This window comes from Giraffa tippelskirchi, chromosome 7, assembly GCF_054371585.1.
Source record: "Giraffa tippelskirchi isolate mGirTip1 chromosome 7, T2T-mGirTip1v1.2.pri, whole genome shotgun sequence".
Taxonomy (NCBI): domain Eukaryota; kingdom Metazoa; phylum Chordata; class Mammalia; order Artiodactyla; family Giraffidae; genus Giraffa; species Giraffa tippelskirchi.
In genome coordinates, this window is record NC_137281.1 from 107,529,839 (window position 1) to 107,557,369 (window position 27,531).

Genomic DNA, 27,531 nt, shown 5'->3' on the forward strand with positions numbered 1-27,531 from the left:
GGGGCCGCCGGGGTGAAGATGACGAGGGGACGAGGGAGCGCGGGGCGCTTGGCACCCAGTCCCACCTCCGGCGGACTGGGACGGCGCGGTGCGCGCGGTCTCTTTAAGAAAGTTCGCTGGGTAAGTTCATCCAAGTTTAAAAACTCGTGGTGGAGAAGGGAAAAGGGAAAGGGAGAGGGAGAGAAAGGACGCGGGAGAGAGGGGAAAAGCCCCGCCGGAGACTGGCGCGCCGCAGCCCGGGCCGGGGCGAGACCGCAGCGCGCGGCGGGGATTGGCTGCGCGTTCCCTCGGAGACCGCGGCCAGGGCGGGGGAGGGGGCTGGCCGGGCCCCAGCTGAGGCCGGTTCCGGCCCCCGGCCCCCGCCCCCCGCCGCCTCCCGGCGCCCGCCCCCTCCCCCGGCGCCCGCCCCCCGCCCCGCCGCCGCCGCCGCCGCCGCCGCCGCTGCCGCCGCGGGCGCACTCGCCGGTCGCATTGAAAAGGCGGAGGCGGCGGCCGCTCCGGCTCCGCTCCAGTTCCCGGTGCCTCCCCACGCCGCACCCCCTCCCCTCCTCCCGCACCCGCCAAACTTGATGTGACCCCCAACCCGACGCGGCGGCTGCCCCTCTCACCGCCACCCCGCCCTGCACCCCCGGAGCGCACTGCTCACCGAGCCCCTCCCCACCTCCTCGCCGGGGCCGGGCGCCGCGCTAGCCCTCAGCGCTCCCTTCCCCTCGCCACCCCCGCCCCACCCCACCCCCCGCACCATGAGCAACCTGAAGCCGGACGGCGAGCACGGCACCGGCGCGGGCACCGGCACCGGCACGGGCACGGGCTCCGGCGGCACCCTGGAGGAGGAGGTGGGTCTGCGCCCCCGGGACCGGTCCGGTGAAGTGCACGCGGAGGGGGGCGGGGGACGGGGCGCGCGCGGCCCCCCGCGCGGTCTGGCAGTGGCTCCCGGCGCCTTCCCGCCGCTGCCCTTCGGCCGGGGAGGAGCAGCCCGTGTCCGGCGGGCGGGGGCGTGCGGCCTGGACTACCCCGCCGGGCGGGCATTGTCTCCCCGCCCTCCCGGGCTAGGGGCGGGTAGCGCGCCGGCCGCCGTCCGTGCGTCCCGCGGTGGGCGAGCTGCGCCGCGTCCGCCCCGCGCCAGCTGCCCGCGCGCCCCTCGTTCGCCACACTCTGCGCTGCTCGCTGTCCTCTTCCGAGACGCTCCTCCCGCAAGGCCGGGACTCCCGCCTCGGCTGAGAGAAACTGAGCGAGATTAGCACGGCGGGCGGGCGGCACCCTCACTCCCTTGCACTTTCCACCCTGACCCCTCCTCGTGACCTTGGAGGCCTGGGCCGGCTGCGCGGCACCTTGGTTCCCTAGAGTTGTACTCATGGCGGGATAGACGGGCTTTCTTCACGGCCCGAGAGCCTGGGCTTTGGCAAAGATGTCAGCTGACTGGTTTGAGAAGGAGATGCCTGAAGACTCTCGGCCCCCGGTTCTCTGTCGGATTTTGCCCTGGCAGCCAAGCCAGGACCCCAAAGCTGGCCCCGGTGGGATTCCACAAGGAATGTTCACCGGCCATGTGCTAGGAGGAGGGTGTCTGAAGGCTTCGTAGAATCACCAGCAGCTGGGTGGTTGGTTAATTGAATGTGGCAAAACCCGGGAGGGTGTGTGTATGCGGGGTGGAGGGGTAGGTGTGTGGATATAGCCTTAAGGCTATCGTTGAATGGAGACCAGAAGCTTGGCCGGCGGAGACAAAACTGGTGTGGAAAGGAGACAGGCTTCGCTGCTCTTTCTCTTTCTGGAGGGGCCTCTGCTGTGTCACTTTAGGGCCAGGAGACCCTTCCTGTCATGTCCGGCATGCTCTTGCCCAGGAAACCAAGGGCCAGTTATCCACCCTGAGCTCCCTTCCCCTTGGTCTGGGGGAGAAACCGCAGAGCCTCTGGTGGGGGTTGGCGATGCTGCCTGCCTCCCATCCAGTGGTGCCGGCCGCCGTGCTATAGGTTTGGTGCAGAATGGCGGTACTGGCCGGGCTGGGCTGGGCTTCTCACTGTGGGAGGGGTGGAGGGAGGGTCACAGGGCTCGCTCCCACTCTTAGCAATTCAGAGGCCTGGTGCCAGCCCCAGTCCACCAATGGCATGACATCTTGAGAATCTAGGTCTAGATCCCGCTTTCTGGGGGGAAGGAAAGGTGGAATATACAACCCTGCGCTACACCAGAGGGTCTGACATCTGTCCACGAGTGTGGTGTGGGCTGGGGTTCTTTTGGGCCCTGAAAGCCTTGTCTGTCTTGGACTTTGATGCTGACAGGCCCTTGGCTTTGAAGACCCAATCCTAACCTTACCTGGTTGTTCAGAGTCTCCCCTGAGAGGTGGGGGAGGGTGACAGGGTTGCTGTGTGGGTGTGTGTGTGTGTGTGTGTGTGTGTGTGGTCTCTACTGAAATTGTCCATCTCCTGTGAAGCTGGACATGGACCCAGAACAACTTATGCTGGAGGGTTGACTTCAAGGATTTTACCTTGTCTGAGACCCAGACCCACCCCTTTGAAGTGGGAAGGGTGAACCATGTGGCCAGTCTAGAATCTTGGGGAAATCATTTGAGGTACTGGCCACATTTTTCTAAGTAGCTTTTCTAAGAGAGACGGCAGAACCGTCAAGAAGTGGAATTTCTTTCCTTGTGGGCAGAGGTGGCCTACAGCCCAGTAGTGCTTCAGGGAATCAGTGCAGTTGGTGCTGGGGAGGGGAGGGAGCATGGGCTCTTGTTACTACAGAGGTCTAAAACCAAGGGCTGCAGTGATCTCTTGGAGCACCACATCTGCTCTGGTCACGTAAGCACGAGAGTTGGCCCCTTTTCTCCGGCCAAAAACTGTTCCTCCAGGGTTCCATCTTAGATCAGTGGTTTGAGCAGGAACTGGACACATTCTCTTCAGCTTAGATGCCCCCTAGGTAGGCAGTTCTGCAACCCCCAAGAGCCACCATTGGGGAAATCCACCTTAGCAGAGGTTGTTCCTCTCACGGCTGACCTAGGCTGGCTCTTCCCAGTTGGCTGTTGGAGATTAGCTAAAGCAAACCTAGGAAATCAAGGAAGATGTGGCTGAGCGGGTGGTTGTTAGACCTGGAGGGATGGTAGAGGCATTCCAAGAAGAGGGAATAGTGCATATAAAAGTAGGGATGGACTGTGGAACCACATGACTTGTTTGGGTGACTACGGGTAATTTGTTATGTTGAAGTGATGCTGGGGGCCACATTGTGAACAGCCTGAGATCATGCAGGCTTGGGAGGAAATCGGCACTTTTCTGTCACTTGGGAAGGAGATATGTTAGAAAATCAAGTATCCCTTTCAATCTAGAGGTGTGTGTCTTGGCTGGTGCCTGAGCCCCAGGAGGTGAGGATGTACCACCGCACAAGAACCCAGCTCAGGTTGGGCTTGCCCCTGATGCTGCCCAGACCCAGACCCAAGCATTGTCTTGGCTTAGTGATTCTTGAGGGATGGCTGGATAGTTACAGTGTTTCTGGGGAAAGATATATTTGGTTTGAAAGTATATTCTATTTTGAAAACGGAGACTTCACTTTCATAATACAAGGTAGTATTAAGTTACAGTAACTACTCATTGAGGGCCCCCTATGAGGAGGGTGGTATTTGAAATCTTGGGGTAAGGGTGAGGTTCAGGTTTCTAAAAGTTAAAAAAGTTTTAAGCCAGCTTAGCGGTAAGTTATAGAAAGGCAGGGTTAATGGTGGCTAAGGGAGCTACAGCTTGACCTAAGGGTCTTGGCCCCTCCGTGTTCTCCATCCCCATTTTTGTCCTTTGCATCCGCTAAAGTTGGGTCAAAATTGCTTCCTGCAAGTCTGGTACCCCAGGGTCCATCATGTGTCCTCTAGGGGTCTCTGAAGAACCAGCTTGGTCCCAAGCCTCTGGGAGGATGGGTCAAGGTTAGCTCTCAAATGAGTGAAGGAATTTTAGGGTCCAGGGTGTGATTTGGGCACTGCCCCCTTTCTTTTCTCTGCCATCAAAAATATTTGCCAGGATCTGGAACATCTTGGTGCTCTGTCTGAAGACTTTCTAGGGGATAAGGGGAGGGAAGCATCTATGCTTCTGGGCTTTTACCTGGAGACAGGACCCAAGCACGTCAATCCAGACAGGTTCTGGTAGATCAGACTCCCCTCTGCCCTGGGGATTGCTGGGATGTGTCTCCTCTGTTCAGATAACCTAATGGAGAGATTGAACTATTTGCAGTACTGTGAACCCATATCTAGTCTTCATAACAGGTGGTGTTTTGAGCATTTGACCATTCTAACTCATTTCACTCTCCTAACAGCAGTGTGACATACTTGTTTTATTACCACATTATAAATGAGGAAGCTGAGACACAGGTTAAATAGCTTTCATGTAGCTTGTAAATGGTTAAGTTGAGGTTTGAACCCAGAGTTTGCTCTTAACACACTCTGCTGGCTCTTCTGTTTTATGTAGGGGGTTTGGATGAGGCTTGAGGGTGGAGAGGCGAGAGGATCTGCATTTCAGGCTCTTTAGGGCTGAGCTTTAGGTAATGACAGGGTCCCAAGTAAAAGCCCTGGGCTGGCTCCAGACTAGTTCTCTTGGAGTTGGTCGCATCCTGAGACTGGGTGGTGGGAGCTGTCAGCCCCTGCGGGAGGAGCGTTTTATCACAGATCATGTTTAGAATTGTTATTGTGTGGTGATAAAAACCAGATCAGGTGAATTCTCTACAGACAGTACATCCCCTTTGTAGCCTGTGCTGGGGCTGACTGCCTTCACCTCCCAACCCCTTGATTCCCTGTTGCTTTGGGCATCTTAACTTTAAAAAAAAAAAAAAAAGTTACTTCAAGTAACTCTAAAGTGACTGCCTTTCATTTGGGAGGCCTTTCTCTTACCTTTCTCTTGGGTCTCCTTATCTCCTCTTTGCCTGTAAGAGGCCAGCCTGACTGGTTTGCCCCAGTAAGAACCAGCTTCTAAGTATCATTCGATGTTTGGATATTCTGATTTCTCATCTCCATTTCTGGGGTGGAGCAGGGCAGGGGAGGCTGGCCAGTACTGTAACTGGAGACAAGATATGAACCGTGGGGTGTTTTGTTCTGCTCTCACGCTCTCTACCCGTTTGTTGTTGTTGTTGTTGTTTAGTCACTAAGCTGTGTCCAACTCTGTGACCCCATGGACTGCAGCATGCCAGGCTTCCCTGCCTTCACTATCTCCCAGAGTTTGCTCAAAGTCAAGTCTGTTGAGTCAGTGATGCCATCCACCCATCTCATCCTCTGTTGTCTCCTCCTCCTGCCTTCAGTCTCTCCCGACATCAGGGTCTTTTTCCAATGAGTTGGCTCTTTGCATCAGGTGGCCAAAGTATTGGCACTTCAGCTTCAGCATCAGTCCTTCCAATGAATATTCAGGGTTGATTTCCTTTAAGATTGACTGGTTTGATCTCCTTGCTGTACAAGGGGCTCGCAGGAGTCTTCTCCAGCACCACAGTTCGAAAGTATCAATTCTTCAGCACTCAGCTTGCCTTCTCTCCCCCCATTTATGACACTGGTTCTCCAGAGAGTCCTAGAGGTAGAGGAGAGGAGTCCTCCTACCCGCCTTGAGGGCTGAGCTCCTGGTCCAAGGCCACCCAACTCTGGTTACCGAGAGCTCAACTAGAATGTTGGGTTCTGGCTGCACCTGGTGGCCCCCAGCCTCTGCTCAGCCATTGATTTTGGGCAGCAGCAACATTTGGTAACTTGTCAGTTTCTCTGCCACCCATGACCATGGCTACCTCAGAGGGGACCTCACACCCCAGGCACAGTGTAAGGACCTGGAGCAGAGCCCATCTCCTATCCTTCAGAAACCACGCTGCTGTGAGGTGGGAACTGCAGACAGCCCACAAAGCTTCCTGTGCCGAACCCTGTCTACTGCCTGCCCAGGAACCAGCATGGCCTCCCCACTTTCAGCTTCTTTCCCTATTCCATCCTTGGATGGAAAGAATAAGGTTACTCGTGAGGTGTGTCAAGGCTAGACAGGTGGCAGGATCATTGGGTCCTCCATTCCTGAAGAGTCTGCTGGTGGATCCATCCATGTTGGGTGCCTCCAGAGGATAGCAGGGGCTGGGTATAGTAGGAGGGTCTGCCTTGGCCCATCGGTCATTTATAGCCATTTAGAGCCGACTGAGGACAGGCCGTTGACTGTCAAGTCATCAAGGCTACCTGTATAGTTCTGACCAAGCCTAGCACCCTCAAGGAGAAAGGGCAGGGCCTGACCTGAACCAGGCCATGCTATGAGTGTCCTGGAGTCTCTACCTCCTCTTTGTGGTTGGCCACCCTCCCTCTTCCCAAGTGAGTGTTTTTGGTTTTTTTTCTGAGTTTGGGGTTTTAATTGGGAAACATCTGGAGAAGTTCCTCCAATAGGACCTGTAACCAATTTGGGGAACTTTTGTTGCTATCACAGCTGCGAAGAACTTCCACCCAGACTGGTCCCTGTTCTGATCTGTAGCTGTAGCTATATATAGGCACGACTTAGGATGGAGAGGTTCATCCTGTGTTGGAGACAGGGCAGCTCCAAACTAAAATACAGGTTCTAGAAGCATTTCCATCCCTGAACAGAGACCCTCTCCCAACAGGAGCATCCCTTTAGGAAACTCATCAGACTTCGTCTGCCTTAGTCAGGTGGTGTACAGATGTGAGGGGCTCAGCGCTCTGTGTTCAGGTGCATGGTGCCATGTGTTCACTGGATTAATGTTACATTGTTTAAGGGTTGGAGGTACTGACTTTGGAGCTAGGGGAAGGGCGTAGGATTCCCCTAGGACAACTCCTTAAATCTGTGGGGTGGCGTGTAGCAGTGGTGATACCTGCAACCTTTGCCAGCTACAGGGTTAGGCAGTAGACAGGTATTGGCTGACCACACAGCAGTGGGAGGGACAGGGTGGATGGATGGCACAGAGGGCAAGGGAGCCGTGCCCGGAAGCTTGGTGCTGGAGGTCCTGTGAGCCTGTCTTTCTGAGTTGCCTGTGAAAGCATGGTCCTATGGCTCTGTCTGGAACCAGATAGAAAGCCGGCCCGGCCCCTGCCTCCAGGCAGCCTGGGAGCATGGAGTCTGCATAGCACAGTTCATGCTACTTGGTTGGGTTCCCTAATGAGGTGTAGAACAGGGCTCGCAGTGGCTGTGACCAGGTGTGTTCCCTCGATGTGGAGCTTTCCGTTCTTGGGGCTAGGAGTAGATTGGACTATAAGGTCCAAAGCCTTATTTAGGCCATCTTAGTTCCTCCTGCCCCAACTTCCCAGGCAACTTGGACTTCACCCCCAGCTCAGCCACTGGCTGGCCAGGCACCTAATTCCTGAGCTGGTTTCCTCATCTGTAAAATGGGCCTGTATCACTCTGCCTGTTACATCAGAGGCCCTTCAGGCTCACACTCCCATGGTAGGTGTGAAAGAAGTGGAAATTACAAAGTGCTGCCCAAAGTAGGGCCTTAGAGCCAGGCCCTGATTCGTGTGATTTGGGGCTGGAATTGACAGAGGAAGGCACAGCACTATGGAACAGCGCCCAAGCCTGGACTTCTACCCACCAGGTCAGACTGTGGTGACTTTGGAGGTGTCCTAGGTGGGGCCTGCTGGAGGGAAGCCGGGCAGTGTCCTAGCTGGAAGCTGAGCAGCCCAGAGCTCCTTGGCGGACATGGGAGGCCCTGGGGTTCTGAGAGCGTGTGTGTTTGTATCTGTTTGCTCCACTGTCTGGCTGTATCTGCTTGCTCTTTTCTCCGTGTCCTTGTTCAGCCCTTATAAGTCCTGGGTCTGCAGGCCATGTCACCACATTCCATCCACCTCTCGTCAAGTGGCCCCACTGAGAGGGACTTATTTCCCCTGGGAGGGGTAAGAGCGACCTACCAGTGCCAAGGCTAAGCACAGGACCCAGGCAGAACCAAGCCCCACCCCACCCCTTACACATGTATACAGAAGAAAAGGCCCAGGCCCCTGAGATCCCTGCAAGGGTACGGTGCCTGCTCTGAGGTTTCCATTTGGCAGCTCCAGTGTTGCCCCAGCAGAGAGACCCCTCTGAAACCCCTAGGGCCTGGCTTCCCGCATCCTGCTCTCTCACCCTCTCAACCTCTGTCCCCTGCTTTCCTTGCCGTCTTGTGGGCAAAATAGGAAGGCGTACGAGCTCTGAGCCCATGGAGGACAGTGCCCGAGCATCACTCGGAGACTCCATCACGTTCTCCCCCTTCCCTGGTTTCTTAGAAGGTCAGAGCATGAAGGGCCCTGAGTCTAGCCCACTCTCCCTCTCTATTGCTGAGGCAGTGGTGAAGGCCTTGAAGCCACTTGCCTGGCCGCAGGGCTGGGACTTCAATCAGGCTCTTTGATAGCTGGCTTGAGGCACTTTTTCTTTTGTTTCCTTGTCAGCTCTGTTGGCCGAGCAGGAAGCTGAGCCTGAGTCCTGTGTCTTGGTTCTCAATGGTTCTTTTCCCCTTGGAGAAGCCAGAGCTGACCTCGGCGTGATGATGGGCAGTGGACGTTTGCAGCAGGAAAACTGCAAGCTTTATCTAATGCAGTCTGAAGCTCATAAACTCCCGTGATCTGGCTGGTAGGGGCGGTAGTGAGACACTGAAATGAGGTGTCCTGGGTTTCTGTTTGGACTTGGGTCTTCCTGAGGCTGTGAGGGGCCCTGCTCTACTCCTAGCCCCCTTCCCCACTGCACAAGGCTGCTCCCACTCAGCCGCTGAGAGTTGGCAGTCTGTCATTGTTCCCTTTGATTTCCTGATATAACTCACTGTTTAAGACTAACCATGGATCCTCCAGTGGAACCCCCGTGCTCCCCCAGTCATCCTTCTGCCCTCTTAGCTCAGACACTGAAGGTCACTTGTTCTGGACACCTAAGGCTGATCCCCACTGGTGTCTGAGTGGGTTGGTGGTGTGAGATCAAGGTCTGCCAAAGAGCCTTGACTTGTGAGCTGGGCACCCAGGGACACTGGGGTACTTTTGACGTGCTCGGTGACTTGGAGCAACTCCCTGGATCTCAGCTAAAAATAAGGTTTCTTCCAGCCCAGATATTCTGCATTTCGGTTGCTGGAGAGGGCTGGGAGTTGGGGAAGGATGTGGGAGGGGCCTACGAGAGGCTTGTTTTTCCCCTGTTTGGATTTCCCTCCTCCCCCACCTGCTTCTGTAAGTGGTGTTTTCCATCCAGATGACACCAGGAGGGCTCCCTGTGCTAAGCAGCAAGTAGGCAGGGTTCAAGGCTAGCAAGATATTTTGATGGAGTGGACAGTTGAAACAGTTCCTTTTCCATACTGGATTCTAACTATCAGAGTTGCTAAAGGATTGCTACAAGGAATCAGTTTTCAAAGACGGTTTTTTATCTCTTTGGTGTGATGTTTCTATTGCCCAGAGTCAAGTTTCCTAGCCTTGTGAGGCAGAGATTTGCCTAGAAGGCACGAGTTGACACGTTCTCTCCCAGTGAGTAGTGTTCCTGGTGGACCACTGGGATTTATTTGGGGGTGGGGGAAGGATGGGGGTGGCCCTGGTATTTTCTACCTCAGCATCCTTTGTGGACAAAGATCTGGGCCCCAAACAGGGGGTCCCTGGAGTTCAGAGTGCTATCTTGGACAGTACAAGGCTGGGGTTTGGAAGGAGGCTGGCTGTGTTGTCTTTTGGAGTTAAAGGATAAGGGGGTTTAATATCCAAGGACGAACGACTGTTTTAACAGCAGTGTTTACCCCTTTCATCTCTTGTAAAAGCTGGTGGGGACTTCCCTGGTGGTCCAGTGGTTAAGAATCGGCCTTCCAAAGCAGGGGACACGCGTTTGATCCTTGGTCAGGGAACTAAACTCCCACATGCTGGGGGGCAACTAAGCCCGCAGACCAAAACTAGAGAGGAACCCGCATGCTCCAGCTGAGACCCAACACAAGAAACAGGCACATACAGAGCCCATCCTCTCAGCCACAATATCCTGCTGCTGCCCTTACCTGGGAAGTTGAGTGTTTATGCTGCGAATGAAGGTGGAGCCGCCAGGCCCCAGGCTGGGCTGACTGAGTGTGGGGTCCCCCCCCACTGGGGAGGACTTCGGGGAGTAGCCTCGCGGACCCTGCGCCCCCGTCCTGTCCCACATGGGGGCTTTCCTCCTGCAAGGCCCCCCTATGTGGTCTGGACCCTGTGTGTGCCTCAAAATAAGTCTGATAGGGCTCCCTGGTAGTCCAGGGGATAAGAATCCACCTGCCAGGGCAGGGGACACAGGTTCGATCCCTGGTCCGGGAAGATTGCACATGCCACAGAGCAACTAAGTCCATGTACCACAACCACTGAAGCCTGTGCACCCTAGAGCCGGTGCTCCACAACAGGAGAAGCCATTGCAGTGAGACGCCTGTGCACTGCAGCTGGAGAGTAGACCCTGCTTGCTGCAGCTAGAGAAAGCCCATGCATGGTAACAAAGACCCAGCACAGTCTAAAAAACGAAAAAGGCTGAGGGGGAATTCCCTGGTGGTCAAGTGGTTAAGAATCCACCTTGGAATGTAGGGGACGCAGGTTCACTCCCTGACTGGGGGACTAAGATCCCACAGGCTTCAGAGGATCTAAGCCTACATGTCACAGCTACTGAGCCCGGGCACTCTGGAGGCCATGCACCACAACTGGAGAGTCTGTGCCCCCCACAAGAAAAATCCCGCATGAGGAAACGAAGATCCTGCACACCGCCAACTAAGACCCAATGCAGCCAAGATAATGATAAATAAATATTTTTAAAAAAGTAAGCCTGAGGGTGGAGGCCACCACTTCCTGTGCCTTCCTCCGCCCCTCCCCAGAGCATGGGAGGAGAGAGGAGCAGGCCAGAGGTCGTTGGGAGCTCCATGCACCCGAGGTCTGGCCCTAGCTGGAGGAAAAGGGCCCAGGACCACACAGTGAAGACCTAGCCGACCCCAGGAAGTCTGCCCACCAGCGATAGCCTGTGGGCTGGACTCCCTGGCTTCTGGCAGCCTGAGGGAAAGATAGGCAGGAGGGCTTGCTTGAATGAGCAGCCTCGGGAGCCCCCGTGCCATGCTGGCTGGGGACACCGTTGTGCTGAAGGTCAGCCTGTTGCCTTAGGCAGGCCTGGTGCTGGCTGGGGCCTCCAGTGAGTCTGCTTCTGACCATCCTGAAGGCCAGACACCGTGTCTGTGATGGTCCTGTGTGGGGACACCTCTCTGGCCAAATTTCTTGTCCGTGTTGAACTTTATGCTTCCAGCAGGTTCCTCAACATGTGTCTTCTTTCACTGGCCTCTAAAGATTCCTCCTCTGTTCTTTTTTTGGCTGAGCCACGAAGGTTGTGGGATCTTTAGTTCCCTTACCAGGGATCTAATCGCGGCGCACAGCAGTGAAGGCGCTGAGTCCTAACCACTGGGCCACTAGGGTATTGCGAAGGATTCCCTATCTTTTCTCTACCTCTCCCCAATCACTACCTTCTCCACCCAGTTCCAAATTTGCCTTCTAATTGTGCCAAGGATGAGGCTGTGGTCCAGCATGATCTGCTGGTACTTGCCATGAAAATGACCATTTCAACAGGACCGTGGTTGCTTTCCATGTTTCGTGGCAAGAGAGGTATTCTCTTGGCTTGTGTGAATGCTTTTAGAGAGAGTGAGTGTTTGGAAGAAGGGCCCAGGTAAACAAGGCTGGTGCTTTCCAGCAGCTGGGATTGTGTGAGCCACCCCTTACACTTCCTCCAGTTACCCTAAAACATTTTTGTGTTGAAAGTGTGTTGGCCACTCAGTCATATCAGACTCTTTGCTACCCCATGGACAGTAGCCCACCAGACTCCTCTGTCCATGGGATTCTCCAGGCAAGAATACTGGAGTAGGTTGCCGCGCCCTCCTCCAGGGGATCTTCCCAATTGAACCCAGGTCTCCCACATTGCAGGCGGATTCTTGTATCATCTGAGCCACCTGGGAAGCCTTGTGGAATAGGCCGTGGGTTCTTTGGTTAATCTTTCCATCTTGTATCAGTGGCAGTTGGTCCCTGACTCCCTGTCTGTGCTTGACTCTTTACTGAATGTTGTGTCCTATTGTTGTGAGGCTGGCACTAGTAATTGGCATGGAGCAATGGTTGCCAATGCTGGCCTGAGACACAGGACTGTTGACCAGACCTTGCAGAAGTAACTGCATATGTCTGTCCCTGCCAGACCTAAAGAACCTGACTGTGCCATTAGATTACCTTGTCAGCTTCCTATTCGGAGCCTCAGTTTCATCATCTATAAAATGAAGTTGTTGAACTAGCTGATCTCCGCAGTGCCTTCCACCCTGGACATGAGCTCCCTGGGGAAGAGGAACACTAAAGAATCCAGCAACTGCCTAAGGTCGTTTCCCGTACATTCCTAGCCCCAGTCTGATCTGGGCCTGATCCAGCCTCACTGTTGTTGAGTTGCTAAGTCTTTTCCTTCTCTTTTGTGACCCTATGGACTGTAGCTTGCCAGGCTCCCCTGTCCGTGGGATTCTCCAGGCAAGAATACTGGAGTGAGTTGCCATTTCCTTCTCCAGGGGATCTTCTAGACCTAGGGATCGTACCTGCATCTCCTGCATTGGTAGGCGGATTCCTTTATCACTGAGCTACCAGGGAAGTCCCCCCAGCCTCCTTAGGCTTATAACTAAATGGCCTGTAGTACCTGATAGGTGAGGTTTTTGTGCAGGTAAATGCCGAGATTACAGGAGCCCTAAGTGAACAAGCATGTTGTTCAGCCTCTCCTGTATGCTGGGCATAGAGTAAAGTGTGCTCGTCATCCTGGAAGGTAGATGATACCTATGTTGCACAGATAAGGAAACGGATTCGGAGAGATGAAGCAGCTTCGCCAAGCCAAGCATAAAGCTGGGATGCAAACCCTGATCTCGCTAACTAAAACCTTTCCCATTTATGGCATCACTCTGCTACGCTCGGCCACATTCGTCTGTGGCTCTGAGTCCCTTCTTTGGAGGGACCGAGGGATGTAGAGATGGGGGAGGTCTCAGGTGTTGAGCATGGCTCTAGACACGTTGGAGGATAGAAAAGTTTTGAGACTTTTCTCCTGCCAGTGGGTTTTGGAGTCCAGGTGAGCGCAGACTGGTAGGACCAGTAAAAGACCAGGGGGTCTTTAAGGGCCTTCGTAAGACTTGAAGGAAAGTGGGGTGAGGAAATAGAGGGACCTGAAGGGTGGATGCCCTTTAGTTAAGGAATGAGGAAGGGGCAGGCTGTGGGGTAGCATGAGCAGCTGCCAAGCAGCGGGTCTATGTGGATGTTTGTTGGGGACCTAGGGTCAGTGGGCTGGGGCAGGCCCTGATGCAGTTGAAGCAGCACAGCGGGTAGGTGGGCTCTGGAAACTGTCATCTCGACATGTGACTGGCCAGCCTGCTAAGCTCTTGCTTCCTGTCACTGAAACTTTGCCTTCATCCTAAACAAGCACCCAGGAAAGGGCCTGGCTACTGGAACGATGCATGAGAGCACCTGACCCATCCTTGGAGCTGACGAGGCTGCCCAGCCGCGGCTCCCTCTGTCCCCACAACCAGATGAATGGCATGGATGGCTGAATCAGGGTTTCCTGGGTCTTACCCAGCTCTGCACCAAGCTTTCATGAGTCCTTTCTGGGGCCTCAGTTTCCATGTCTGCAAAAGGGGACAGACAGAGGGCACATTATTTGCTGGGGTGTCCAGGGTCAAGTAAGAACCAAGGAGAGCATTCAGGTTAGCCTCCCAGCAAAGGGTCTGTGAACTGGCAGATGGGAGCCCACCACCTAACCCATGGTGGCTTTGACCTCAGCTTGCTTCCTAAGAGATGATGGCCCAGGACAGGATGGGGCCTGTATTGTAGCCTCTAGAACCTAAAAGATGAGAAGCAGAAGAAAAGAGTCATGTAGCCCAGAGAAGGCTGGAAACCAGGGTCTGAGCTGGGAATGAGGGAAAGATCCCCCGTACTCACTCCCGTCTGCTTCCTCAAGCAGGAAACTTTGTGCTGAGAACTTTCTATTTTAGGGGGCCCCTGGGGAAGTCTGGCCAGAAAGGAGCCATTGGAGGAAGGATTTAAAATTAGCCGGGGTGAGATGGGTGGCCCCGGGGGAGAACTGAGGCAGAGGTTTCTGCTGCGAGGCAGCTCTGGTTCTGTGTCTTTGACCCAAAGTACGTTCCATCATCCTGGAGGAGGGAACAGGGCCCTGACTGGTTTGTACACTTTCAGTCCATTCTCTAGGGTAGGCTGGGCTTTGCAGTCTGGCACCCCAAAGCAAGCATCGTCTCTACCAGCCTGGGTGAGCAGTTGGGAGGGAGACCTGGGTTTTGAGTCCTTCTACCTTTAAAAAAACAAGCTGCATGACCTGAGAGAGACACTTCTGTTTGGGGGTTTACATGCAAATGAGAGGCCTTTCATCACAGGGCAGATGGGTGTCGAGGACAACTGCCCTCTAGAGGCCAGGAGCTCGATCGAACCCTCCTGGAGCCTGGGCTGTCTGGTCTCTCCCAGATGTTTCTGGAACAGGGCGGTGCTCAGAAGCTGTGTGTGCAGGGACACAGTGGCCAAGGGCTGTGAGACATAGGGAGGCCTCACCCCCAGCCCAGGAGCAGAAGTGTGTGTGGCGAGGGAAGGCATCACTGAAGGGGCCAGGGGTGTCCTAACTGGCAGGGGATTCTGCTGGGTTTGCTTCTTGGCGGAAACTCATGTGAGAGAAGAAGCTGTCCTTAACCTGTTCTGTGAGCTGTGGGCTTGGAGCTATTCCTGTGGGGGTGGGGGTGGGGTCACGAGCAGTGGTGGGGCTGGTTTCCTCTGCCGTTCCTGTCTCTGTTGTTGACATGTGTGTCATTGGAGAGAGAGAGTGTGTGTGTTGGGTGTAACTTTGCCTGACTGCTCTGGGCTCCTGGTTTAAGCCATTGTCTCCAGAAAGGCTATTGCCTGGGTTCATCTCGCGGGCTGTCATCAGAGCACAGAAGTTCTTTGGTGCCTCTGGAAGGGGATGTGGCACGCTAAGGGCTTTCAAGAATAAACCACGTGACGGGTAGGTTGAGACATGTGAAAGTGTTAGTCACTCAGTTGTGTCCTACTCTTTGCAACCCCAGGGACTGTAGCCCGACAGGCTCCTCTGTCCATGGGATTTCCCAGGCAAGAATATTGGAGCGGGTTGCCATTTCCTTCTTCAGAGGATCTTCCTGACCCAGGGGTCAAACTCTGGTCTCCTGCATTGCAGGCAGATTCTTTACCATCTGAGCCATCAGGCATGTGAACTTGTTCTTGGTTGTCAGTGATGAGTTGAAGACTTACTTTTGGCTTCGTGGAATGAGATGCAACTTGCAGCAGGAGTTGAGGGAATTCCCTGGCAGTTCAACGGTTAGAACTCTGAGATTTCACTACTGAGGGCAAGGGTTCGATCCCTGGTCAGGGAACTAAGGTCCCAAAAGCCATGCAGCCAAAAACAAAACAGGAGTCAAGTGTATTGGGAAGCTTTGCTCTTTTGGATTTTTCATTACTCAGGAAAGCACAGTTTTAAGATGTTTTTAATGGATCTACACTCTGGAAAAGCCTCTCTCCCTTGTAATGATTATTGGCTGATCTGGTCTTGCTGGCTGCATTTAACCAGCAGAGGTGAATTAAGAAAGTTTTCCTGCCAGTCCTCTCCTGGACTTCACCCACCGTTCAGGAGGTCAGGTTTGCCAAACCTGGGTCATGAGATGGGCACCTGGTATCGAGACCCAGCTTCACCAACAACTTGTAACTTTATTGAGGGCAAGTCTTGAAACTTACAGCATCCTCTGTCTCACTAGAAGCTGGCAAGATCGTACTCATTCTTCAAAGCCCAGCATCATTGTTCCATCTCTGGCTCCTTCCCTAAGTTCCTTATTCAGTAAACATTTAGTACCAGCACCCTACAGAGAGCTGGTCAGAGAAGCAAGAACACAACACATTCCTGGCCACTGAGGAGCCTACATCTGGCTTAGAAAGCAGGAAGAGATGGATATGAAAGTGCTGGGCCCTCTGATGAAATCACTCCAGGGCATAGAGTTTACTTCTTTGCCTCCCCATCAAACCAGACAGAGCCTCTCTCCCCCAGGAGCCTATGGCATATTCTGAAAAATATGTATGTTTCTACCTGTGCTTTTCTTGGAGGTCAGAGACCGTAGGTTTCTTCAAGCCTCAGAGGGTTCCTTGGTCTGTGCTCTTGATAAACAGGGCTCACCTTGGGGCTGTCCGGCAGTGGACAGTCTGCACAGAGGCACTTGGCTCGTGCTTGTTGTGACCCCTGCAGGATGAATCCAGCGAGAGGGGAGGGCCCAGAAAGGGTTCTGAAAAGTTAAATGCTGTCAAACTCTGGGTGCTCGTTTGCCTCAGCCTCTAAAGGAGGCTCAGGAAATCCTGAATTCTCCCTTCAACCCTGGAAGGATTCCAGTTCGTTTCCTGAAGGAGGAGGCATCATCCTTGTTCTCCTGTAAGCCTGGTCCTCACCACCGTGGTCTCTTCCCCAGGTCCGGACACTGTTCGTCAGTGGGCTCCCTGTGGATATTAAACCCAGAGAACTCTACCTGCTCTTTAGGCCGTTCAAGGTGAGTCTGGACCCAGCCACCCCATGGGCCGAGCCTCGGATGGAGGAGAAGCATCAGGAATGAGTCCAGACCCGAGTTGGGCGGCAGGAGAACTATTAGAAACTGTAATCACAGACCTGGCTCTCTGCCCCTGTTCAGCTGACTCACATGTGGCTTTTTGTCAATTGCTGAGCCCCTCTGAGCCTCTGTTTTCTCATCTGTAAAGTGGAGACAGTAGAACCTCAGTAGACTTTGCCGTATAAGGAATCTTTGAGATTCAGCATGGCATTTTCCATTTGCGGATAAGAAAACTTAAAAAGGGGAGGTCTGAGCTTCCAGATGACAGGCTAATGGAGCAAAGGGGAATTCCTGCATGAAAGGATGCATGCTGCCGCGTGATGCCCACCCCATGTGCTAGGCCGTGTGATGTGGGACTCTGGGGCTGAGGGCACTCAGCGGGGGGTGGAGATCTGGGTGGATCGCCTTTGCGGGGGAGAAGAGGGTGAGCTGCGGAAAGTTGGGGCTGCGCAGTGGCTGGGGTAGCACAACAGAGGCGTCTGACCTTCCCTGTTAATGATCACCTCTCTCTGCAGGGGTATGAAGGGTCCCTGATCAAGCTCACATCAAGACAGGTAATTTCCCTCCAAGATTTTTCTTCCTGCCAGCCCCGACCGACTGCTGAGCTTGGACCTAAGATAGTTCTCTTGTCCTCAGTCTTGAAACATCTAGCAGCTGAGACCTGCCCCCTGTCATCCTGGTCCTGTCCTGGGCTGATGAAAAAGTAGCCTCCTTTGTAAAAGGATGAAAAAGTAGACAGGTTCCCTCTCCTTACCGGTCAGCTCCTGATCCCCACTCTCTGGCCCTTGAGAAACTATAGTGGGGCTGGAGGCTGAGGACCATGGAGGTGGTGGCTATGCCCTGGCTCCTAGTGCCAGGAGTTCTGGGGCCCAGAGTCTTTTTTTTTTTATTTATTTTTTTTGCTCTGCTGCCTATGGGATCTTAGTTCCCCGATAGGGGATTGAACTCACATCCCTTGCCTTAGAAGCACAAAGTCTTAACCACTCCACTACCAGGGAAGTCCCAGGGGCCCAGAGTCTTTAGGGGCCGTTTGGGGTCTGGACTGAACCTTGGCAAAATGAAGTTAGAGAAGTTTTGAACCTATTGCCCCTTGATTGAACCTGGCTCCTTCCCATGCCCTTGATACATCAGTGTTCCCTTCCTTGCTGGGCAAAACACTAGCACTTAATTACCTGCATGCGTTAAACAACAACAGCAAAAGAGTGGGTGATGTTTCACGCAGTGGGATAATGCTCTATTGGCATCATTTCCCAGAAAGTGGTACCTGGGTGGGAGAGTTTTGGTGCCCAAGAACCTTTCACGGTTCTTCCTATTGAACATCAGGAGGATATGCACAAGAATTTTATATATATATATATATATATGTTTTGTATGCTTGAGGGGGAGATGGAGTGTTGGGAGAGATGCAAGGGTATTCTCTCTTTTTTCCTACTAGCCTGTTGGTTTTGTGATCTTTGACAGCCGGGCAGGAGCAGAAGCAGCCAAGAACGCATTGAACGTGAGTAGATGGAGAACAGGCCTTTCTCCAATCCACAGACTTCTAGACAGCGGGGTTTCTGTCGTGTCTTCTGAAAACCTTCCTCCACTCTACACCTAAGGAAAGGGCCCGCAGATGTACCTTCCCCAGCCGTCCTGGGGCAGAATCTCTGGCTTTACCATCTGTGCCAAATGCCACTCCTCACAAGGCCCAACCAGCGTGTCCTCTGTCTTGGCCTCTGTGTGGCTGAGTCTTTCAGGATAGATCACGGGGTCTGCAGTGGACAGTCTGGGTCCCACAGAGTAAAGCCTCTCCCTTCCTCCTCTCCTCACAGGGTATTCGCTTTGATCCTGAGAACCCGCAGACCCTGAGGCTAGAGTTTGCCAAAGCCAACACCAAGATGGCCAAGAACAAGCTAATGGCTACACCAAATCCCACCAATGCTCACCCTGCCCTTGGAGCACACTTCATCGCACGGGACCCCTGTGAGTGGCATTCAGTGGCCGTCTGCTGCCTTCTACCTGGCAGAGCTGGGGGCCCTTGTGGATGAAGTTGCATGCAGAAGGCACCCCTGAGGGAGTGGATGCTCGCCCCCTTTTCCAGGAGCTTCTTGCACCCACCGTTACCCATGCCCGTGGGTTCCAGGCTTCCTTCCACCCCCACAGCCTTTGCTGCACTTTAGCCTGAGCTCCTGAGCTGTCGGTTCTGCCCAGCTTCCTCGCAGCCCGCTCTGATCCTCTTGGTTGAGACGAGCCCGTCTGAGGGCTTCTTGAAGCAGACAGGATGCTTGCCAAGCCTGGCTAAGTTACTATGGTTTCTTTCCCAGAGTCTTGGGGTCCTTCAGGGGAGCTGAGAAAGGGACCTCATGTTCAACGATAGTGTTGGGTACCCTTCTCTGCTCGGAATAGCGTGGTGCGAGGGGGAGCCAGCATTCTGATGACGGGGGCTCTTGTCTCCGCTGCAGATGACCTGATGGGGGCCGCTCTGATCCCTGCATCCCCAGAGGCCTGGGCCCCCTACCCTCTGTACACTACGGAGCTGACCCCAGCCATCTCACATACTGCGTTCACCTACCCAGCCGCCACCGCAGCTGCCGCCGCCCTGCATGCTCAGGTAAGCCCATCACAGGACAAGCAGGATGGGGGAGAAGAAGGAAGGCTCTGAGCTGGCCAGGCTCCATTCCTACCTGGCCATGGACTGCCCAGCTCCCCAGAACTGCCATAGCACTGCTTCTTGCTTGACAGTACCTTTGGGGTTTGGGATGTGACAGGGGGAGGAGAGGATAAGCTGTGAGGCCACATTCAGGCTACGCTGCTAACACAGAGTGTGAGAGCACCGCCGTGGGTCCACCAGATGCCTGCGGGAAGGCTGTACCCGTTGTGCCCATGGTGATGGAGTGTGGTCACTGGGCCAAGACCGCTTGCCTCTGCCTTCTCCTGTCTTCATGAACTCCAGAAAGCTCTGAAAGATTTGTCTGGATTTTTTGTTTTTTTCTTACTCATCTGGAAAATTAGGAATAGTATTATCTGCCTCAGGTTGTTATGAAAATTAAATGTTAAGACATGTGAAGGGCTAGAATTGCACCTGGAACCTCCGAGGTGCCCATCAGTTGTTTGCCCTTGTGTTCACCAAGCCTGAACACTCTCTAGGCGGGGCGGAAGATGCAGCCAGTGCTTCTGGGGGTGGGGGGAACAGCTGGGCTGGAAGGGCTCTATGCTTGCCCAGTACCACGCCGGGTACCACGCCAGGTGGTCAGCTCTCAGCCATGCCTTGGTGCTGCAGTCACAGGGCACCGCCAGGCAGGACAGGAGGGCTGGGGTGAGTGGCGAGCGCACCTGGGCTTCTCATCAGCGAAGTGAGCTAGCTGAGGCTCAGGAAGAGCAGCTTGGCTGTTGAGAGGTGGGGAACACAGGTCGCTTGACCGGCGCAGTGGAAGGAGATGAGCAGTTCAAGGATATGAGAAGCCAAGACGGAGGGTTTGCAGAAACCGGAAGCTGAGATGGGAGGATTTGGGGGTCTGCTCATGGGAGGGCCTAGTGTGTGTCCCATCCCAGGCCTTTGAAGGATTCACCTAGCCCCAAGGTGGAGGGCTCAGATTCCCTGGCTGCTACCCTCACAAAGAGGGTACGGCTGCTTGGGTTGAACAAGGGCAGACACGTGGTTGCACTTGGCAGTCTCCCCAGCTGTGTACCACAGACACTGGAAAATTGATCTAGGCAGAAAAGTGGCAAGGCTCTTCCTCTCCTGGGCACTCTTTGGGGATTGACTGCAGACCAGTGCTGTGGTGGGCACAGAGCCGTTGAGTGAAGACAGTCCTCTCTGACCTGGCGGAGTGCAGAAGGTGGATGGTGCTCCCCAGCAAGCAGTGGGGTGGGGGAGGTTAACTGCAGGGGCCCCACGAGACCTCTGGTCCCAGCTTTGCCACTAGTTGGCCACCTGATCTTCGGCAGGTGACTTCACCTCTGGGCCTCCATGTGGTCCTCATCTGTAAAACGAGAGGGCAGGACCAAATTGGGTGGAGAGCTTCTGCCCCAGTCTGCTCTGAGATGCTAGGCCATGACCACATGAGGCAGAGTCTGGGAGCCAGGACAGTCAGGATGTCAGATTATTCAGGACCAACATCGCTGCCCTTTTCAGGGTGGTGCCCCCAGCTGGCTGGGAGTCGTGTGCTGCTCCCCGTTGCTAAGCTTTTGTACAGCAGGACTGCGTGCCTGCCTCTTGTCTGCCTTTCCAGCCCCCTCCCTCCCTCCCCATACCCTGTGGCTGCCTCCGTCTAAGGCCTGTCTCTCTTTCAACACCTTTGTGACCTTGTGCAATTTTCTTGACCTCTCTGTGTCTTCATTTCTTTGTGAAATGATGATAGTCGTAGCTCCTTTATAGGATGGTTGGTAGCCTATAAGCATAGAGGGAGTGCTGATGGTTATTATTTAACATTCCTGGTGGCTCAGGCGGTAAAGAATCTGCCTGCAATGCAGGAGACCTTGGTTCGATCCCTGGGTCAGGAAGATCCTCTGGAGAAGGAAATGGCTACCCACTCCAGTATTCTTGCCTAGAGAATTCCATAAACAGGAACCTGGCAGGCCACAGTCCACGGGGTGACAAAGAGCTGGACATGACTGAGGAACTAAGCACACATTTAATACCATTATTACCTAATTCCCCCCAGGTCACCTCTGAGGCTAGAGGACTCTTTGTGCCTAAGCTCCTGTCACCTTGGCCTCCCTGGGAATGGGATGAAGGCCACCTCAAAGGATGGTGGCTTTTTTCAGGAGGCAGCCTGATAATAAGCGATTGGATCAGGTGGTGACTAGTTCAGGCCCCGCTACCTGAGTTCTCTGGACAGCTGTGTCCTTGACAGTAAAACACACTGTTAGGACCAAATGCAGTAAAAGGCCTGAAGGCATTTTCTTCCTTCCTTCCTCTCTCCCTTCCTCCCTTCGTGGCTGCATCAAGTCTACGTTGCGGTACACGGGGTCTCCAGAGCCCATAGGCTGGCTCCATGGTTTGTGGCTTGCAGGCTTAGTTGCCCTACAGCATGTCAGATCTTAGTTCCCCAGTCAGGGATCGAACCCATGTCCCCTGCATTGGAAGGCTGATTCTTAACCACTGGACTGCCAGGGAAGTCCTAAAAGCATTTTCTAAGTAGTAGCACTTTCTCTTTAACTTCCAAGAGCCCCCTCCCTGCCCCCAACAGGCTGCCCCAGAGGTGGAGGTTGCAAATGCCTACATGAAGGAAGTGGACACTAAGGAGGTTATTCTGAGCTCAGAGGATCAGTAGCCTGCGTTTTTCTGTCCCTGGGGGTAAGGAGGTGACTTGGAGAGGTGGCAGCAGACAATAGACAAAAGGGGATGAACACAGGTCCTTCCATTCTGTACCCCAACATGTACATCCTGATCTCATGCCCTTTGCCAGTAGCTCAGCCTGAGCGAAACTGAACGGGGTCCTCATGTAGTTGTGAGGATAAGACCTGCAGGAAGAAAGGGGATGAGATAGATGGTTCAGGCCTGAATCTATATTGGCATGAATGAGGCTGTCTTGTTGGACCTTCTGATCATCTTGATAGAAACATCTCCTCTCAGAGGGTATGGGTGGCAGGCGCACGCTAGCGTCAGGCACATGAAGATGTTGGCCTAGAAGAAGGGTTCTGCATGTCCCCATGCACCCCAGGGTCCTCCAACCTGGACTTCTTTTTCCATTTCAACCTGAGGATATGGATCTTTCACTGTGGCCTTCTCCCCAACCCCCTTATACTGGCTCAGCCACTTACTGATGAGTTACACAACCCCCACTGCCTCTGTTTTCTTATCTGTATAATGGAGATGATAATAGAATCAACTTTACAGGGCTTTTCTGGGGATTAAATGAACTCAGTGTGTGAAAACCTCTAAGAACAGCATGTGGCATGTGCCAAGTGCCTAAGCATTAAGCTGTTAGAGGTCTGCATTCATGAGAAGAAATAGATAGGGCTTTTCCCCTTTACCCTTTGCTGCTCCCCAAAATATCAGCACCTTTAGTCCTTAGACTTGGTAGGTGGTTGGACACAGAAGTGTAAATAAATCCATGGTATGAACTTTTCACACAAATTACATCTTTAATCATTTTTAGAACTAAAGTATTGGGACATGCTTCCATGTCAGTAAGTGTAGATCTATCTGGCTGTCCTGCCGTCGTGTAAGGGTGTCGAGCTCCCTGTAGATGGCAGGCAACTGAGGCTGAGGCTGTTTACACTTTTTTTTTTTTTTGCCCTGATAGGCTATGCTGCCATGGACGCCCTTGTTCACACCTCTCTGGGCACCTGTCCTACTTGTTTTCCTTAATATAAATTTCTTAGAACTATCACAAGGTCAAAGAGTAGACTTGCCAGTCTAGGTTAAGTAAGACTGGGTACTGTTGAATTTGGCGGCACCACATGGCATGTGAGATCTTAACTCCCCAACCACAGATCGAACCCATGCCCCCTGCAGTGGGAGCTTGGAGTCTTAGCCACTGGACCACTAGGGAAGTCCCAAAATTGACTTTGTGATGAGAGAGGCCCCTGTATCTGTTGGCTGTTCCTATTTCTCCTCACGTGGATTCATCCATTCGCCTACCTTTTGGTGTATCTTCTCCATCAGTCCCAGGTTTGGGGGGGACTGAGTGTGCGCCCCCAGTTCCTTTGTTTGGTTGCTGCTCCTCTTGGAGCTGTAGGCATTCTGGATGCCTATGGCCTGTCCCTGTGGGATGGCCACTTAGGACTCCCAAGCCCACCCTGTGAATGACTGGAGGCCCTGAGAGGGGACCGGCTGCTCGCTCCCTGCTGAGCTGGCCGTGACCCCTGAGCCTGAGCTGGGGCCGGAAGGGACTGTGCTTCCTGAGAGACCTGGACCACCAGCCTCTCCCGGGCATCTGAGGAAAGTGCAAGCACAGCGCTTCAAGGACATTCTGTCCACTTCAGTGGCACGACCATCCCAAGCTCAGAAATGAGGGCTTTCCTCTACTTCCTCCCCAAGGAGGCGGCGGCTGTCTCAGGCTCTGGAGTGCGGGGCACAGCACCTAGTGAAGAGGGATGGGCCGGATGAGGCAGGCTTGCTGCAGGGGCCCCTCAGCAGCCGCTGGGGGAGGAGGCTGGGTTGGAGGCCTCCAGGGTCCCTCCCACTCTCATCTGACGCTCTCCCTGCTCCAGCCCTGCAGGGCACCCAGCCTGCCTTGCGCTTCCTTGCTCCACCCGGAGGCTGGGTGAAGGGCGGTGGTCTGGGCCCACTAGGACTTCCCTGAGCTGGACTGGCTGCAGGCTCGTCCCGTGGCAGCGGTGCTGGTTTCCTCATCGTCCCTCTCTTGGGGAATGAGCTCTGGTGTCCAGCTGGGCTTCCAGCTGGGAGGGCAGCTCACGGCTCAGCAAAGGGGAGGAGAGGCTTCCTCCCACTCAGCTGTCAGCCAGGAGGGGAGGGAAGTGCTTCCAGATGTTTAAAAGACACGAGAGAAAATAAGGTGGCCTCTGAGGCTGGATGCCTCCATGAGGCTCTTGACCCTGTCCATGTGATATGGGTCCTAATCCAGGTGGTCCTGGCAGGTCGGGGTCAGCCGTGTGCTGGCAACAGCAGTGCCCCATCCTCGGAGCCCAGAGTGTCCTTCTGGCCTTGGGCAGGTGGCCCGGGACCCAGTTGTGCCATGTGCCGAGTGTCCTGGCATCTCAGAAGAACTGGCGCCGACTTCCTGCTGAGCACAGGGTGGTCCTAAGCTGTACAGAACAGCACCTGGAATTCTGAGGGGGCACAGGAGCAAGTTCTCAGCTGCCAGGTAGCCTGGCGTTGCTTGATGTCTTCTCTGCTCATGGCGGCAGGGACTCCCGGCAGCCAAGTGGGTGCCGGGTCCGACTGTCCAGTTTCATAAGGGTTGTCTCTGTGCCCAGCTGCTGCCCAGTTTCCTCATCAAGGGCTCTCCTGAGCCATCCCTCTCTTTCCTAAGAGAAGCCTGGCTCCCATCTCTGAGCTCTCCTCCCCCCACCCCTGACTCGGGGCCCTGTGATTCCCTGCCCCCACCCTCCCAGGCAGCCAGGGGCAAACGTGCTGTCTGTGACTGGGGCAGGCAGCCTCCTCGCAGTCTTGGCTCGGCCCCCAGCACAGCTCACAATCCAGACTCCCGGCCCTTGGAGAAGGGAGTACCTGTCGTTTCCTGGCCTGTCTCTGGGAATCCTGCTTCGGGGCCACTGCTCTGTGGGGCCTTCTGGCAAGTGCAGGATTGAGGTCGCTGCCAGGCCCCTCCTGGCAGGCTCAGCTGCTGCTGCTGCTGCTGCTAAGTCGCTTCAGTCGTGTCCAACTCTGTGCGACCCTATAGACGGCAGCCCACCAGGCTCCCCTGTCCCTGGGATTCTCCAGGCAAGAATACTGGAGTGGGTTGCCATTTCCTTCTCCAGTGCATGAAAGGGAAAAGTGAAAGTGAAGTCGCTCAGTCGTGTCCGACTCTTAGCGACCCCATGGACTGTAGCCCACCAGGCTCCTCCGTCCATGGGATTTTCCAGGCAAGAGTACTGGAGTGGGGTGCCATTGCCTTCTCCGGGCAGGCTCAGCTGGTAGGTTACAAATCCGTAGAGTTAGGAGTCTTGTAATGGAGGGGAATGGGCTTCCCTGGTGGCGCAGTGGTAAAGAACTCGCCTGCCGGTACAGGATATGTGGGTTCAATCTCTGGATGCAGAAGATCCCCTAGGGAAGGAAATGGCAACCCACTCCAGTATTCTTGCCTGGGAAATCCCATAGACAGAGGGGCCTGGTGGGCTGTAGTCCATGGGGTCACAAGAGTTGGACACAACTGAACTGCTAATCAACAGTAATAATGGAGGGGACAGGACGGATGGTGGATGGGTGTGGAAGCACAGGCTGGTTCATGACTGTGACTTTCTTGACTCCTACAAGGCCAGGACCAACATCTGGGAGTCTTACCCCTTGGAGACCACACGGACTTTGGTTTCTAACGAGTTTTTATATTCTGTCTTATCTGATCCTTGTGGACACCCTGTGATTTTGTTGTTGTTCAGTCGCTCAGTGGCATCCGACTCTTTGCAACCGCATGGAGTGCAACACACCAGGCTTCCCTGTCCTCCACTGTTTCCCGGAGTTTACTCAAGTTCAGTCACACCCTGTGACTTAATCATGTCTGTTCTGGAGCTGTGAGGACACTGAAACTCAAAGAAGTTGAACGAAAATGTGTTAGGTCCCTTCCTTGATGTTAGGAGTCCCACACTCTCCTGGTTAAGGAGGAGGGGCAGACTGGGGCCCACGTGCCCCCAACTCCCCACCGGCTGCCAGGACTCCTCCCGCTACTGCCAGACTCAGTGGAGGAGCGCGAACACCTTTGTAGCGTCCTCTCATTTGAACCTCCATCCTGTAGAAGAGGCAGATCAAAAGGGACTCTCCCATTTTTGGGATGAGGAAAGTGACACCCAGCGGTGAGTAACTGGCCTGACTCCGCCATCAGAGACAGCACCAGGACTTGGACAGGGGCACAGAAGGCCATGTTTCTTGGGCTCCCCCATTGAGCGAAGGGACTGCTCAGCTAGCTCCTAACCTTGGCTTTTCTTACAGGTGCGCTGGTACCCTTCCTCTGATACCACCCAGCCAGGATGGAAATATCGGCAGTTCTGTTAGTTCTTCAGTAAGTGCTGGCTCTGAGACCAGGACAGAGAGCCTCCCAGAGCCCGGCCTCCTGCAGGGCCACGGCTCCTCTGCTCGAGTCCTGGGGGCTCGCTGGTGCTCACCCGACCTGAGCTCGCAGTGGGGGCGCTCGGGCTGGTTCTCCCCACTCCCCCAACCCTGCCAGTCCCTACCCTCCACCTGGCAGCTTCCTTGCAAGGGGACGGGCCTGGGTCCTGCTCCAGTCTCCCACCTCTGCTCACAGCCCCCTCTCTCCCCCCTCCCTCCAGGTCTTGTCACCACAGCTCGAGGCCCCGACCCACGGGGGAGGAAGCCGCCCTTAGCGCCCCCTGCCCCCAGATGGCCCTGCAGAGCTGCTGCTGCTGCCCTCCAAAGACTGTGAATTTTAAGCCTGACTCAGTGGACTATTTTCCTTCTTCTCTTCCTCTTCAGCCCTGACCTACCCCATAGCCCCACTCCAAGGCCTTACAGCCGGATTCAGGGGCCTTCTCGCTGGGACCCCCAGGCCCAGCGGGGAGGCCTCTTTGGGGACTGAGCAAGGCCTGACCTCCAGTCCAAATCTGCTTGCATAGCCCCACCTCAAAGACACGAGGCGTTTAATTTTGCATGTTTTCTGGCATGAATTAAGACACTTAAACTTGTGTATATGTGAGTGTACAGTTTGTTCTCACATTGTGTCACCATGGCAACAAGGCCTGGCCACTAACAGCTCATCATTCCAGGTCCCTCTCCCCACACCCCTGCCCTGCACCCACCCGGCTTCAGTGAGGACCAAGCCCCACAGCCAGTTCCGCCCGGCGGCTGGCACCCCACTACCACCACTACCACCCCACTCACTTCCAGGCTGAACAGGAACGACCACGCAGCCAAGACAGAGCATTGTCCTGGTCATTTCAAGTCAGGGTCCTCTGTTTCCTCCTCCTCAGATGGGCCGATAACTGTTAAGAAAATCCTTTCTCTGCCCGTTTCGCTTACCTCTCCCCGGTGCACCCTACCCCTGCCATGGCTCCTCATTCTTTCCAAACTTTGAAACCAACCAAAAAAGTGAAAGTATTTTTGTACCCCGTGTAACAAAATATTTATGCAACATAAAGGATTTTTTCGTGTGTGTGTGCAATTAATTATTGAAGAGACCTTGTCCGCCTTGTCAGATAAGTTTAACGTTTTCGTTTGAGGCATGAAGAAGAAAAGGGTTTCCGTTCTCCAGCAGTGAGCCTTAGCGTCAGCCATTAGTTTAAGAAAAATGAAGGAAAAATTGTGCAATTTTTTTGTTTCATGAGCACATCAGTGCTTCGCCTTTGGCCGCGGCTGTGGCCGTCTTGCCGTTTTCAGACTTGGGAGACGAGGTGGCTGTTGTAATTGCTGATCCTGTGAGAATGTGAAACTGGATAATATATGAAACGCAAAATAAAAGAAATCATCCAAAGTAA

At 54.3% G+C, this 27,531-nt stretch overlaps 1 protein-coding gene across 2 annotated transcripts; it reads left to right on the plus strand.

The window, feature by feature from the left end:
• RBPMS2 (RNA binding protein, mRNA processing factor 2) lies at positions 1-27,531 on the plus strand. 2 transcript variants are annotated; one of them, XM_081507340.1, is made up of 8 exons: positions 1-120; positions 16,363-16,440; positions 17,013-17,051; positions 17,933-17,995; positions 18,309-18,459; positions 18,939-19,087; positions 26,033-26,102; positions 26,371-27,531. In XM_081507340.1, exons 1-7 carry the CDS (start codon positions 19-21, stop codon positions 26,093-26,095), a joined length of 645 nt encoding a protein of 214 aa, XP_081363466.1. In that variant the 5' UTR covers positions 1-18; the 3' UTR covers positions 26,096-26,102; positions 26,371-27,531. The 2 variants fall into 2 exon arrangements, with proteins under 2 accessions (XP_081363466.1, XP_081363468.1); XM_081507342.1 differs by lacking the exon at positions 1-120 and adding an exon at positions 456-836.